This window comes from Camarhynchus parvulus, chromosome 1 (assembly GCF_901933205.1).
Source record: "Camarhynchus parvulus chromosome 1, STF_HiC, whole genome shotgun sequence".
NCBI lineage: Eukaryota > Metazoa > Chordata > Aves > Passeriformes > Thraupidae > Camarhynchus > Camarhynchus parvulus.
Window position 1 is genome coordinate 9,053,363 of NC_044571.1, and position 13,357 is coordinate 9,066,719.

At 40.3% G+C, this 13,357-nt stretch overlaps 1 protein-coding gene across 1 annotated transcript; it reads left to right on the forward strand.

Annotated features, from left to right (window-relative positions):
- The first annotated feature begins 3,941 nt into the window (after positions 1–3,941).
- On the forward strand, positions 3,942–11,249 carry DYNLT3 (dynein light chain Tctex-type 3). Its single transcript, XM_030948888.1, has 5 exons — positions 3,942–4,042; positions 5,017–5,058; positions 6,894–7,017; positions 7,958–8,035; positions 9,099–11,249. The coding sequence occupies exons 1-5, from the start codon at positions 4,013–4,015 to the stop codon at positions 9,173–9,175; spliced, it is 351 nt and encodes a 116-aa protein (XP_030804748.1). The 5' UTR covers positions 3,942–4,012; the 3' UTR covers positions 9,176–11,249.
- The last annotated feature ends 2,108 nt before the right edge of the window (positions 11,250–13,357 follow it).

Consider the following 13,357-nt stretch of genomic DNA (forward strand, 5'->3'; position numbering starts at 1 on the left):
TGATTCAGGTTATTGAATTTAGATTAAAAATTAATTGAATTACTAATTTCCTAATGAATTAATTAGGAAAGAAAGGAAAATAACCCCTCAATAATGTGAAAGTTGAATAAATCTGTGTCTAAAATTAGCTCAAGCATTATTTAATACTTCCTCCTCTCTAAAGGCCACCTGGATGTTTGGCAGTTGTTAACAATATGTTATTGATCCAGAGGAGGTGATTTCAAAAGCAGGTCTGCTTCACTGCTTTATTATTCTTATCCTTTGTGGGTTTTTTCCTTAATATTTAACATAAATCTCTCTGAGTTCTAATTAAAGGCATTATTTCTGGTCCTACCTTTCATCACACATTGGCTCCTTAATCACCTTTTCTAGTAAATCACTATGCAGTCAGAGACATCTATAAGGAAGTCTGGGCAAGGGTGATAAAATAAATGCAGTTCCTCCACAAATCACATTCTCTGAGCTCCCTTTTGGTGCTGCCTTCAGGAAGAATTACTCTTCTGTCTGTCCCACCATCACACTGGGCTGACAGGGACATTCAATGCCTGATAAACACCAAGCAGAACAAAATGACTGCTTTCTGTGCCCTTCATGGTATCCTTCAATTTATTTAGTTATTTATAACATCATACTTGGGTTCCTATTTGTTGTAATTACATATTTTGCTCTGCAGCACTACTGCCTAGACAATTAGGCCCCATTTTGTAGTTGTGCATTTGATGTCCTGGTTTTTATGAAATCTCTTGTTGTTGTTTTCTCCAACCCATTCAGTATTTTTAGTTTTGATCCTGTCATTCAGCATGCTTGCAACTTCTTTCAACATGCTGTCAATAACAAGCTTTTATAAGCACTCTTTTTATTCCATTATTCAAGTTATTGTGACTAATACTAATTAGCCCTTAGAGCAAAAACCCACCCATCTTCTTTCACTTATTCCTCCCACTTTTATAAACCTTTTTTAGGAATGATTTGTTACTTTTCCCCCAGATTATATATTCTTATGTGGGAGAGCATAAAAAGACAAATTTACTACAAAATAACACACCTATTCTGCATTTCCTCTTCATCCATTAAACCAGTTGTCCTTCCAAAGGATAAAATCAGATTATTTGACATATAGTCTTGACACATCTGTGTTGGATGCTCATGGGTGATGCTGAGTGTGTATTTGTAAACACTTTCTGGGTTAATATTTCGTTATTTTTCTAGTGGCTCTCTGGATGTTGAGCTGAGCCTGATGGACTCAGTATTTCCTCAGACCTCCTGCTATCCTCCTATCTACAAAGGGTAGCTGGAGAGGAAAGATAAGTAATTTTTTTGCATTAGAACCTACAAACACTCACACACACACACTCATCAGTCATTCAGGAAGCCTTTTCATTTCCATGTAATTCAGTGACATAATTATTGCTAATATTTCAAAAAAATTTCTTTGAATATTTCTAAACAGAACAGAAAAACAGCCTAGGAACTATTTTTGTTTGATACTATACTACATCTAAACATACAGATGTAAAGATGTGAGATCTCTGAAGGATACAAAGGATAAAAAAATCCACATGATGCAAGGATAAGTTATTTAAGCACTGTTAGCTTTGTCTGCAGGATGCCAATGCATATACAACAAATGCTTCCACTAGCTTTTATTTCACTAAAAACCAGTGTGCAATTTCATCTGTAGCTTAGACAAAAATACTGCAGAGGTCACAGAAAAAAAAAACCCTTTATACTGCAGGAGATTTTCTTTCATGTTTCCCTATGACCACACCCCTCTGCACTTGCTCATAAAAATGTACTTTTGAAGAGGATTAGTCTTCACCTTCAGTTTTCTCCTTCCATGGCCATTAGCAAGTACTAACCATGAGAGCTAACAAAGGGCAATAAAAGCCACTTTGTTTAACTCCCCTCTGTACTTTCATGTTTTTCAAACACAAACTTTCCAATGAATGAAGACTGAACAAGAAACACTTTTGTAAAGTAGGTGTCTGTATGTCCAAACATATTCCATTGATGCTGGAACTAGAAGCCTTGGTCTTCTCTGTCATGTTTAATCTGGTTTGGAAGAACAGGAGAAATCAGGAGAAAATGCAGGAGAAATCACAGGAGAGAAACCTACATAAGATTCCCAGATCTTCCCCAATAAAAATAATAGTAATAATTTTTAAAATCCACACTGAAACAACAACAAAATCCCCACCCTTTGAAAATTCTGTCGTTCTGTATGAGGTGCCTTTCTTGTTTCCCAGGCAACTTCAGAGACAGCAAAGATATGATGTATTTATATATATATATATGTGTGCGTGTGTGTGTGTGTGTGTATTGAGGGAAATAAAACTCAGGATCAACTCTCTGTAATAAAGCAGAATTTAAGGAACCAGAATTAAATTAGCCTTATTTGTAACTTTGATGGCAACATTATTGGTAGCTAATGGTAACTTTGTGCCGGATAATTGACACAAATTCATTTTAAGCAGAGGGAAAAGGGGAACACAGAAGGCAGCGGGGTGCGACAGCTCCTCCGGAGAAGCCGTTTTGGGGGCAGCTTTGTATGTCCAGCAAAGGACTTCCCAAGGGCAGCACAGAACAGAGGAAAATTCTCCACTCTTAGGAGAGGCTGTGCTCACACCGTGAGCGGTGGCGGTGCCTGTCCTGGGCTGTCCGTTGTGCCTGGCAGAGGAACCTGGGGAGGAGCACTCGCTCAGAGAGGCACAGAATCATAAAATTGTTTGGGTTTGCGAAAAATGCGTATTTTATGATTGGCTTTTCGCAAATATTAAAATGAATACTATATGTGTTGTGTTAGAAAGTAATGCTGTATAAATTCTCTTAAGTAGTGTGTTAAATATAGTTTTAGGTTATAACAAAATGTTAAAATAGAAACTATGCTATGTAAGATACTTTTTTTTTCTAAAGAAGGGACTCGCACTGAGATAGCAGCCGCAAGACACCTGAATCTTTCAGAGAAAGAGAATTTATTGCTTCATTATCAGAAGAAAGGAACTTCTTCCTGCCTTGCTCAGGTAGGACAACACCGTTAGGATTCAGAGCAAGAAGCTGACACTGACCAGACAGAATCCTGTGTTTGAATGGAATTTATGCATCACGTATGAAATGTATGAACATGCAACAGGTTATTGCTTTTAAGGGTTAATCCTTTGTTAACTTGTGTCCTTTTTCCAGCTTATGCTGCCCAGAAAAAGGTACCCAGACGTCCGTAACTCTTTGTCTCTATTGTCTCATATTGTCCTAATTCAAATTGTCCAAATTATTATTACTCTAATTGTATTACTATTTTTATAGCCATTTTATTACTATTAAACTTTTAAAATTTTAAAAACAAGTGATTGGTGTTTTCCACAGGTCGGACGTGACATTAAACACCATCTTGTTCCAACCCCCCTGCCATGGGCAGGGACACCTTCCCTGAGCTCAGGCTGTTCAGAGCCCCATCCAGCCTGGCCCTGAACACTGCCAGGGATGGGCACCCACAGCTTCTCTGGGCAGCCTGTGCCCGGGCCTCACCAGCCGAACAGGGAAGAATTCTTTTCCTAATATCTAATCTAAACCTACACTCTCAGTTTGAAATCATTCCTCCTTGTCCTGCCACCACATGTTCTGTAAATAGTCTTGCCCCATCTTTCCTTTAGGCTCCCTTCAGGCACTGGAAGGCCGCAGTTGGGTCACCCCAAGCCTTCTCGTCTCCAGGCTGAGCAATCCCAACTCTCTCATCTTTTCCTCCATCCCTCTGACTCGGTGGCCGCCTCTGGACTGGCTCCCACACGTCCCTGTCCTTGCTGTTCTGGGGACCTTTCCACTCCCTCCCCTCCCGGCTCGGCAGGGCCGGCTCCCGGCCCCGCGGCTCGAGCGGCTCCGGCCCGAGGCGGGAGCCCCGCCCGGCCCGGCCCGGCCCGGCCCGGCCCGGCCCAGCCCGCCCGGTGGAGGCGGAGCCGCGCAGGACTCGCCGCTGCCGCCGCTGCCGGAACGGGGAGCGGCCGCCGCCCGCGCCGGGGCCATGGAGGAGTTTCACCCCCACAACGATGAGGTAGGGCCGCCGCCTCGCCCGGCGCTGTGCCCGGGGCCCTCCGCCCGCCCGAGGGGCCGGGGCCGAGCGGCGCTGCCCGGGGCCGCGGGGTGGATGTTCCCTCCGGGAAGGAGCCGCTGGGGCTGTCAGACCGCGGCCATTTTTCCAGGGAAAAAACCGATTTCCAGGGGAAAATCCCGGGAAGTGCCGGGCCCGGTCAGCGCCGCGGGCTGGTCCTGCCTGCTCGAGCGGAGGAGCCGATCCCTCCCCAGACGCCGCTTCAGGGCTCTGGCCACCGGTTTTCATTAAAAAATCAACCAAAACTCCAAGCAACTTAAACTTGCATGCCCTGGAGGTTTCTGCCCCTGCCCGAGTGTTTGGAGTTCATGGCTGTGCAGAGGCGGGTGGCACAAGGGAATGTGCCACGGTTCCATTGGGAGCCAAGCCAAGTGCCCATGAGCAGGAAGGAGTATAAATAGGAGAAATTAAAACCTGCGAGCTTTTTCTGCGCTTGGGAAAGGTGCTTGGGTAAGATAATGACTGTGCAAACCAGTCTTTCACATAGTAGGTTTGCAAAACCGTGTGTTGCCCTTGGGAAGCAAGATGTAACTGTGGGTTAGCAAGTTTGTGATTCCAGTAGAAACACAGATTAAGAGCCAGAGGAAAAACATTGTCATTTGATTTTTCCTGAAGAATATTCCTGTGACAAGCACAGGCATGGTGGAATTTAATCTTTACAGAAAACGTAAAGTGTACCTGTTTCAAAGTTCACTGAAGTCTTGAGTTTTTTAGCCCCACTCAAACATCACTAGAAAAACAATGCTAAATAACAAATGTGTGGATTTTAAACAAATGTAAGATTTTAAAATTATACTAACAGACTACAATGCAAATAACCAGACACAAGGCCTTGTCATTATGTGTGCTGTAGAGTAAAACTATAATTTGTGTACTTTTCTGACAGAAATAATAATAATAATTCACTTCTATTACAGATGATCTTCAATGCTGATGAGGCCCACAACATAGTTAAGGAGGTAGGTTTTAGCTAACAGCTGTGTTTTAAAGAAATTCTTTACCATACCTTGCACAGTAGTGAAAGCAGTTATTTTCCTTGACAGTCCCAGATAAATATAAACTTACATAGAATTAGTATTTATATAAAGACAGAGTTTAACTTGTAGCTGCTTTAAACTTCATCCAACTGCTGTCTTCAACTACCTAAAGAGGAGAAGGTACATGAGAGGGGAGCCAGATTTGCATTACATGGAAAGAGTCAGGGTGACAGTCACAAGCTGCAAGGGAAATTCACTCCAATTTATTTTTTCCCCTTTATCCAGCTGGAGAAAAGCTAATCACTGGAGAGCTTGCAGGGATAGCTTGTGGAGTCTCCATGCTTAGAGATTTTTAAAACTTGACTGGACAAGGCCTTCAACAATATTATCAGACTTGGGAGATACCCTTGGCATGTGTGGGAGGTTGCACTCTATGAGCTCCTTGTTCTAGCTTTTAAAATACATTTTTTGCAGAGAAAGAATAGGATGAAAGTGAGTAGTCTGATAGTCTAAATTAAATACCTAGTAACTAGAAAGTGATTAATGAGAAGCCTGTGGCTCACAGATGTTCTCAGGTTTTGTAGGGAAATAGTGTTTTGAGACAGGGGTTTTTAGAGGGACTCTCCAGGTCTTTCCACCTGCACTTTTTGAAGCTGCTCCAGATCGCAACAGCGAGCTCTTGGATGTTAGATAAACAACAGTTCAGCCTTTTATGTAACTGCCCCTGCCTTGTAAAGCCAAATACAGTGTGACACATCTCCAGACACTGGGAGCAAAGCCAAGTGTTTCTACCTCTGATTGGAAGTTTAACCAGGGCCAAGGAGCTCCAGCACTGGGTACATCTCTGGAAGGACCAAAATCCCTGAGGGGTCTTGTCCCTCTTCTGTTTTCTATTGTGTTTTGTGACTCTTTGTTTCCACTGACTCCTTTGGCCAGCTTTTTACAGTGTGTGGTCAGAATTAACTGGGCTTTTCAAAATCTGGGGCACAGGTCTCTTACACAGCCTGTTAGTGGGGATTAATGCACGGGATTAATGCACAGAATACCTCTTACTGAATCACAGAACACAGTTTTACTTCCCTTACCTTTTCCAGGTGTGTGTTTCTTAAGTGAATTCCTCAGCTTTGAGAAGTATCCATCAGCCCATACTTCTGAGTTTCCCAAGAGCAGAGAATGCAATTTAAGAGTTAGAGTTTGAGAGAAGGATTTTTGTTCAATCCTTTTAAGTTTAAGCAAGTGTTGGCCAATCTGTAGCTGTGGGAGAGCATCCAATTTTCCAACAGTTCAGCTGTTTCTTGTGCTGCAAGATATGACCCTTGAGTATCTTCCCCATCTTTTAAGCAGGGATGTGCACTTCACTGTTGTCGCTCTGTCTCTGAAGGTTTTGGAATTTTGGTTATATGCTCTGACAGGTTGGCCAGCCCAAGCTGATATTACTGATTTGAGTAGTGCCATCCCCATTACAGCAGCTTCTGAAAGCCAAACTGGAGCTGGCAGTCATTAGGAACAGTGGGATGTGTCAGGATCTTCACTGGAAAATAGATCCATTCACTTGGTACCCAAAGCATATGGCTAAGGCCTTTGCTGCAAGAAATGTTTAGTCATTTTTACACCTGTAATATTGTGGTAAAGATGTACTAAAAATAAATTTCCAAGAAGGGTCATTTTACTTCCCATTCAGCAGCTGATACCTAATGAGCTTGGGTGATGCAAACAAACCTAACTGCCAGAAAAATATCCCTCAGATTATGCAAAACATTTTATAATTCTACATTTTGAAATGTGTTTACTGTAACTACTTTTCCCCTCTGTTCTAGTGCATAGAAAATGTTTTGGGCAAGGCAGATTATAATCACAACAAAGTCAACCAATGGACTGCTGCTATAGTGGAACAGTCACTGACCCATCTGGTGAAACTTGGGAAAACCTATAAGTACATTGGTAAGTACAAGCAGCTGTACTTGTAAGCACTGGCAGTCACAATAAATAATTGCTGAAAGGTTCAGGAGAATGCTATAAACAAAACAGAGCAGGTACCTGAACTCTTTGTTACAGAGATTTTTAGAAATACCTGAGGTAAAGCTGTGGCAGTTTTACCTGGGTTGAGCATGCTGGCAACACTTAACACAGATTACATGTTACATGGTCTTTCCTGATTTTTAAGCAAACCCAAGACAATTATATCAACCTTTTAGTATCAGTTCAGAAAAAAATTGCTATCTTTAATAAAATTTTCAATCAGATTAAGCCTCCTCTAAGTAGAGACATCTGGAAGACTTAAGTCATGTATGCCAAGTCATGTCCCATTATAATTTTGTGTATACATGTGGAAGGAAAAAGGTAAATAAGAAAGTTTACCTTATTTTGGTCCTTTTGTGGAGTGTTGATGTAATAGCAAGTGTTGGCACTCTGTTCTGTTTTGAAAATCTTAGCCTCAGGTTGTCAGTGGTTTTATGACCATTGCAGGTCAGTCTAGAAAAGCTGCTCATTACTGGAGTGTGGTTTCATAGAGGAGCCAAGTATTTTTGGGAAACAACAACTCTCATCAAGTGTGACTTTTGCTGTACCTGTGAGGACAGCACCTGCAATCCCATTCTGAGGGACACAAGCCTATCTAAGTAGTTTAAAAGATAAAACCCATAATCCTATTAGCCAGTGTTTTGTTGAAGCTGTTGTCTTCATGTGAGTAAAAATAATCATGGAATAAGTAGCAAGTTCTTGAGGAAAATACTGGGGCCAAAGGGGTTCTCAAAAAAGGTTTTGTCTTAGCTCAATGCCATGTGCCAGCCCTTTGGAAATGTAATAGAGGTTCCAGTTTGTAAATGCTGAATGATTCACCTCTTCTGCTTTAATTCCCTGGTTTTATGGCTGTATCTTGCAGTTACCTGTGCAGTGATGCAGAGGAGTGGAGCTGGTCTTCACACAGCAAGCTCATGCTTCTGGGATACCACAACTGATGGTAAGTATCCCCATCCAAACAGAACATTTGTAACATGAGAAATGTTACTTACTCAGTTGTAGTAGTAGGATTGAACATTTTGAGGAATGGCTGTGGAAGCAGTAATTTTGAGAATGAGGTGCTTGTTTACAATCCCAGCAAAAATGTTATCAGTCAGTGCAGGCATTAAGAACAGCTGCTTTGTAAATTATGAGAAGCAAGAATAGAAAAGCCTTTCATTCTGAAACAAGCCTAAAAACATTTCATTCTCTCAGCTGAAGGGGCAGAGAACGTTGCTCACAGTAAATACACGTGGGTAGCCCTAAACATATCTGCCTGCTGTGAGGGGACAACTACTTTGGAGGAGAAAGGAACTTAGTGAAAAATGTAAATAGTTTGACTTACAGGATGTGTTTCAGCTGTGTAACTGTCAGCCGGGCTTTGGATGCATTGTATTGCTTCAAAATTTGTTCTAAATAGATTTTTCCACAGGTTGAGAATGTGACAGGGAAACAATATTAAAATAATCTGTTGTCTGTCACAGATTCAGAAAGGTCTTTTTAGAGGACCAAGGTTTAAGTTTAAAAACCAGAAAGGGCCTCAAAATTCAACCAAGCTTAAAAAGAAATCATAATATAAAGTTAAATAAACACAGTTTAATCTTCATATTTCTTTTGCTTGTAAGGCATGCATACAACAGAAGAGGAAGAAAGCATAAAGTAAATACACTGGAATATATTTGATCCAATTCCTTTTCTGATTTCTTGTCTGATTGTCATGCCAGTTTCAGTATGGGAATTTCAAGGATTTTTCCAAGTCCAGTTTTTAAAGAAAGATACTGGAATAGTGTTTTCCTGTTAACTTTCTTAAACTTACAAGTCTCACATTAGGTAGCAAACAGTGTATAAGTTAATAAAAATGTTTTGAGGATTTTAGTTTTTTTATAGTCCAGCTGACATACTACTATTTCCCTTAAATTACAACTTAAATATTCATACTAATTTGGCATAATTTATACTTCAATAAAGTGCCTGTAAGTAAAGACAATGGAATTCTATTTTAAGTTTGTAATAATCTCTTCCAGGAACCTGCACAGTGAGATGGGAAAACCGAACCATGAACTGCATTGTCAATGTGTTTGCTGTTGCTATTATCCTGTAGCTAACTGGGAGAGAAATTGAAGCAACACCGAAGCCTTTAAAAAATAAATCATCCTAACCCATGGCTAAATATTTCAAAGTATTATTTGTTTCTGTATGAGCAGCATACAGAAGTTCTCTACAGAGAGCATACAGTCTAAGCCAGTTCTCATAGATTAGTTATCTGAAAGCTAGCAAAGAAATTTAATATATATATATATATATATATATAGTATCTATCTATCTGAAGAGAAAATTTTAGTAATTTAAATATTTAGAAGTATGTTAATGAGAAGTTGCCACAAAGATGAGTAGAATTTATGTCAAAGCTAATATCAAAGATATTTTATTCCAGAGGAACAAAACACATCAAAGGAAATGTCAAAGGGCAAGCAAGACCTCTCAGGATTATGGTGCCTTTAGGAAAAAATTATGAACACAATTCAGCGTGGATATACTGTAAACAATACTGGTTTTCCATGCTTGGTTAAACAAAGCAAACTCTCCCTTGGAATGCAGGTGCTTGTGAAATTGCATGGGCATCACTTTTTGGTCAAGCATGAATGTTTACATGGACACTAAATCCAGGTAAGCTTTCCCCCTTGAGGCAGAGGAGGACTTTGCTGGGACAGAGGTGTAATATACCCAGTCCTAGCAGAATTCTAATTTGTCTTCAAATGAAGAGCATAATATTTGTTAGCAATTCAGGGAAACATGCTGGGGATCTGACACCAGCCCTTAATTCATCATTTATAAATCTGAAAACATTCTGAAGGTACTTAAATTTGATTTTATTCTATGATTACAGAATTTGTGACAAGCACTTTATTGATTCCTCATGCAGTAGCCAGGAGGCAGGGCAATATTACTGCACCCATACTCCAGGTAGGATTAAAGTGATCAGTGGGAAGGCACAGACATTTCTAGAGGCTCTTGTTAGCTTTGAAAGCATTTATCAAAGTAACATATCTGTTCTTTATAAGAGTTCTCCTATGTTCTCTAAGTCTTTAATTGGATCTTAGTCCTGTGAGATCAAGCAGTTAAGTTCAGCACTAAGAACTCCCCTCCTTTAAAGATTTATGCAAGTTCTTAACTTTGCTCATCTGATGAGTCTTAACTTGAAATATTCCACGTGGAAGAAAAGCATTTGCACAACTGCAAGTATTTGCTGGATTGGGGCCTACATTTTTGTTGATAAATGCACAAATTATATGATAAAGAGATGTATCAATACCAAAAATGCCTAAATGATTGCTGCCACTAAGTGGCAGCTGCATTAAGTTGTTTTCTCAGATGCTGCTTAAGGATAGAATTTTTTGTTTATACTGTATGTCTTTGAAAGAGACTGGTAACAGCCTAACAGTGCTGTAGGGCTGTTTGCATTTAAAGAAATGAATATTAAAGCACTATTATGCAGTTTTGTTTGGTTTGGGTTGTTTTTCAGATAACTATTAGGGTATGAGACAAGAGTCCTGTGCAAAGAGCAAGCTAAAGAATATTTTACTGCTTAAATTGTGTATATGTGTAGCTGGTGTGACACTACAGAAGGAGCCCTGTGTATGTGTAGTTTACAATAATGTTCAAAGTATCTTGCTTTGCAGACAAATAAAATTCTGCTTTTACCGAAGTGCAAGTAAAATTAATACTGTAATGCTGCATTTGCCAAAGGCAAGTGTTGTGTGAAAATGTGTGTGTATGTTGTACTGACCTTCAAATGTAAATGAATAATTAAGCATTATTTGGGTTAAGATAGAAATTTCTGAATTAGGTTCCAGCATCCAAGAGCCAAATTGTGGAACTGACAAAAATACATTAGTTTCACTCATATTTGGGATTGTGCAATGTGAAAAAAATGTGTCGTGCTCCTGTCATGGGTATTGAGGTGCAATGATCAGAAGAAATATTCCACATAGCTACTTGTAATCTCTTTTGGTATTTTTGCTTTACTTGAAAACCAGGTGCACTGAGTAAGACTATCAGTTTAATGAGGCTTGGTGAAGGTCCTACTGCCGAAGAATCCTAGGAAATACTGCTTAATTATATGACTGTTTAATTTTTCTTTCTACCAAAAAAAATAAAGTTTTGCCTTAGTTGTATTTTGGCTTGTGTTCTTGATCAATATAAAAAGTAACTGAGAAAAAAATTCCTCTTATGTCCCTTCACTTCTTTACAATAGTGAGAACTTGGGAAATTCATTGAAGATACCTTTTAGAGACAGAATCTTGTAGAAATCCCATTCCAGGCTTGGACATTTCTTACACCTCTAGTTCTCACACCTTTTCCCTATTGTGAATCTTGATGGTACAAGTTAAAAGCTTTCTTACTACAGAAAGATTATTATCAAACTCTGGGAAAAGTATTTGCATTCTGCATCATGTCCTAGTAAACTTAGCTTGTTTTCCATCTTTCTGTTCCCCATCCTCTGTGGGTACACAGAGCTGCTTTTAACTCTCCTAACAAATGCTGAACATTATTATCTGCTTTTTCAAGTAGTTCATTTAAAGGATAAATCTATGAATTGCAGAGTCTGAAAGCCCACAGCGTTTCCCTGGTATTTTCTATCAATACATATTTTCTTTGTGGTGGCAATCAGGGGTTTGAGTTATGGTTAACAATGGGGACCTTATTAACAGGACAGAAGGATTTGTATTAAGGTAGAGCCCACGTAGATAGCACTGTGTGTCCCCATGTATGATTTCATGATGAAAGACACCTGCTGTTCTTCCCACACAGCTTTTGTTAATGTAAACAGAGAAGTGTGAAGGTGGAAGTCAGGGAGCAGATTTGTTACTTTCCTCGTTGCCTGCTGGGTGTCTGCCAGTCACTCGTTACCTTTCTGATGGCTGTGATCCCATTGCACTCGATCTGTGCCACCAGAGCAAAGTCTGCTGTGTTCAGCTCAGATTCATGCAATCCAAAGCACTCACAGGAGCCACTGAAATCCCAGCTTGTAGCTAAGCCATGTGGAGCTGGATGTGAATGTCAGTACACTGATATTTTAAATACACAAAAAAAGAAACTGTTAGCTCCTGATAGCCTGCATGCATCAGTGCAGTGGCTGCCATACAGAGACAGACAGGGTTTGTTCTAATACAGAGAGCAGTTCCTGTAATGAGCAATTCTTTTCTGATTATTGGGATGTACCTTGCTGCCCCCACTGCAATCTGACCAGGTCATTTTGTTCCCATTTAATTTGGAGAGGGATTTTTTAGCACGGTCATGGTGTTGATAAAAGCACAGAGCCAGTCTACACCCCCATAAGAATATCCTGAGTCAGGAAGTTCTGTCTGTGTGCTGCTGGACCTTCCCAGCTCAAAGCCAGCCCCAGTTTGTCTCTCAGGGAGTATCAGCTTAGAGGTAATATCCTGTAAATGCAGCAATAAGCCCAGCTGTACCCTGGCTCCAAAGCTCTGCAGTCACATTTATATTGAGCTGCTCTGCCTGCTGGGTCCCTGCCAGGTCAGGGGTCTGTGGGCATTGGTTGTGTATGGAATGGTTTCTCTCTCCCTCCTCCTCAAAGAAAGCTGCAGCCAAACATCACATGCCCACTGAGGTCACTGTCCTATTTTCTGGAAAAACCCCTTCCCCAGGATTTCTTCTCCTAGGAAGCTGAGAAGCCTCAGAGAAAAAGGAAAACATATCATGTCATTTGCTTCTCCTGTGTTTTGCTGCTTTGGAATGTGGTTGGAGGAGATTGTTTATCCAACATGTGAATTGTTTTTACTTAATGACCAATCATGGTCCAGCTGTGCTGGGACTCTGGCAAGAGTCACAGGTTTTCATTAGTACCTAGTTAAGCCTTCTGTAAGTATCCTTTCTCTATTCTTTAGTACAGTTTTAGTATAGTATTCTTTAATATAATATAATACCATAAAATAATAAATTAGCCTTCTAAGAACATGGAGTCAGATGCATTCCTTCCTTCTCCATCCAGGGATCCTGAAAATACCACACACTGAGGATGATTTTTCTATTTTGATGAATCTAAATCACCATTGAGTAACTGGAGGTTTTAGCTTCCATCTTCCACCAAGCATCTGTTTTCAGTCACAGGAAGCATATGTAGCAGGCAGCAGCTGTGTTTGTTACATAAAAGTTTTCTAGAAAGAAACAGGGTCTTGCTGGAATGACAGCTGCAAACACCCCTGAAACTACCATCCAATGTCTGATCTAAAATGACAAGAAAAGGGGAATAAGAGAACAG

Coding starts and splice junctions, on each gene's coding strand:
- DYNLT3 (XM_030948888.1), top strand. CDS start 4,013: ATGGAGGAGTTTCACCCCCACAACGATGAG. Junction 7,018..7,957: donor GAAAACCTATAAGTACATTG/GTAAGTACAAGC, acceptor TGTATCTTGCAG/TTACCTGTGCAGTGATGCAG. Junction 8,036..9,098: donor CTGGGATACCACAACTGATG/GTAAGTATCCCC, acceptor AATCTCTTCCAG/GAACCTGCACAGTGAGATGG.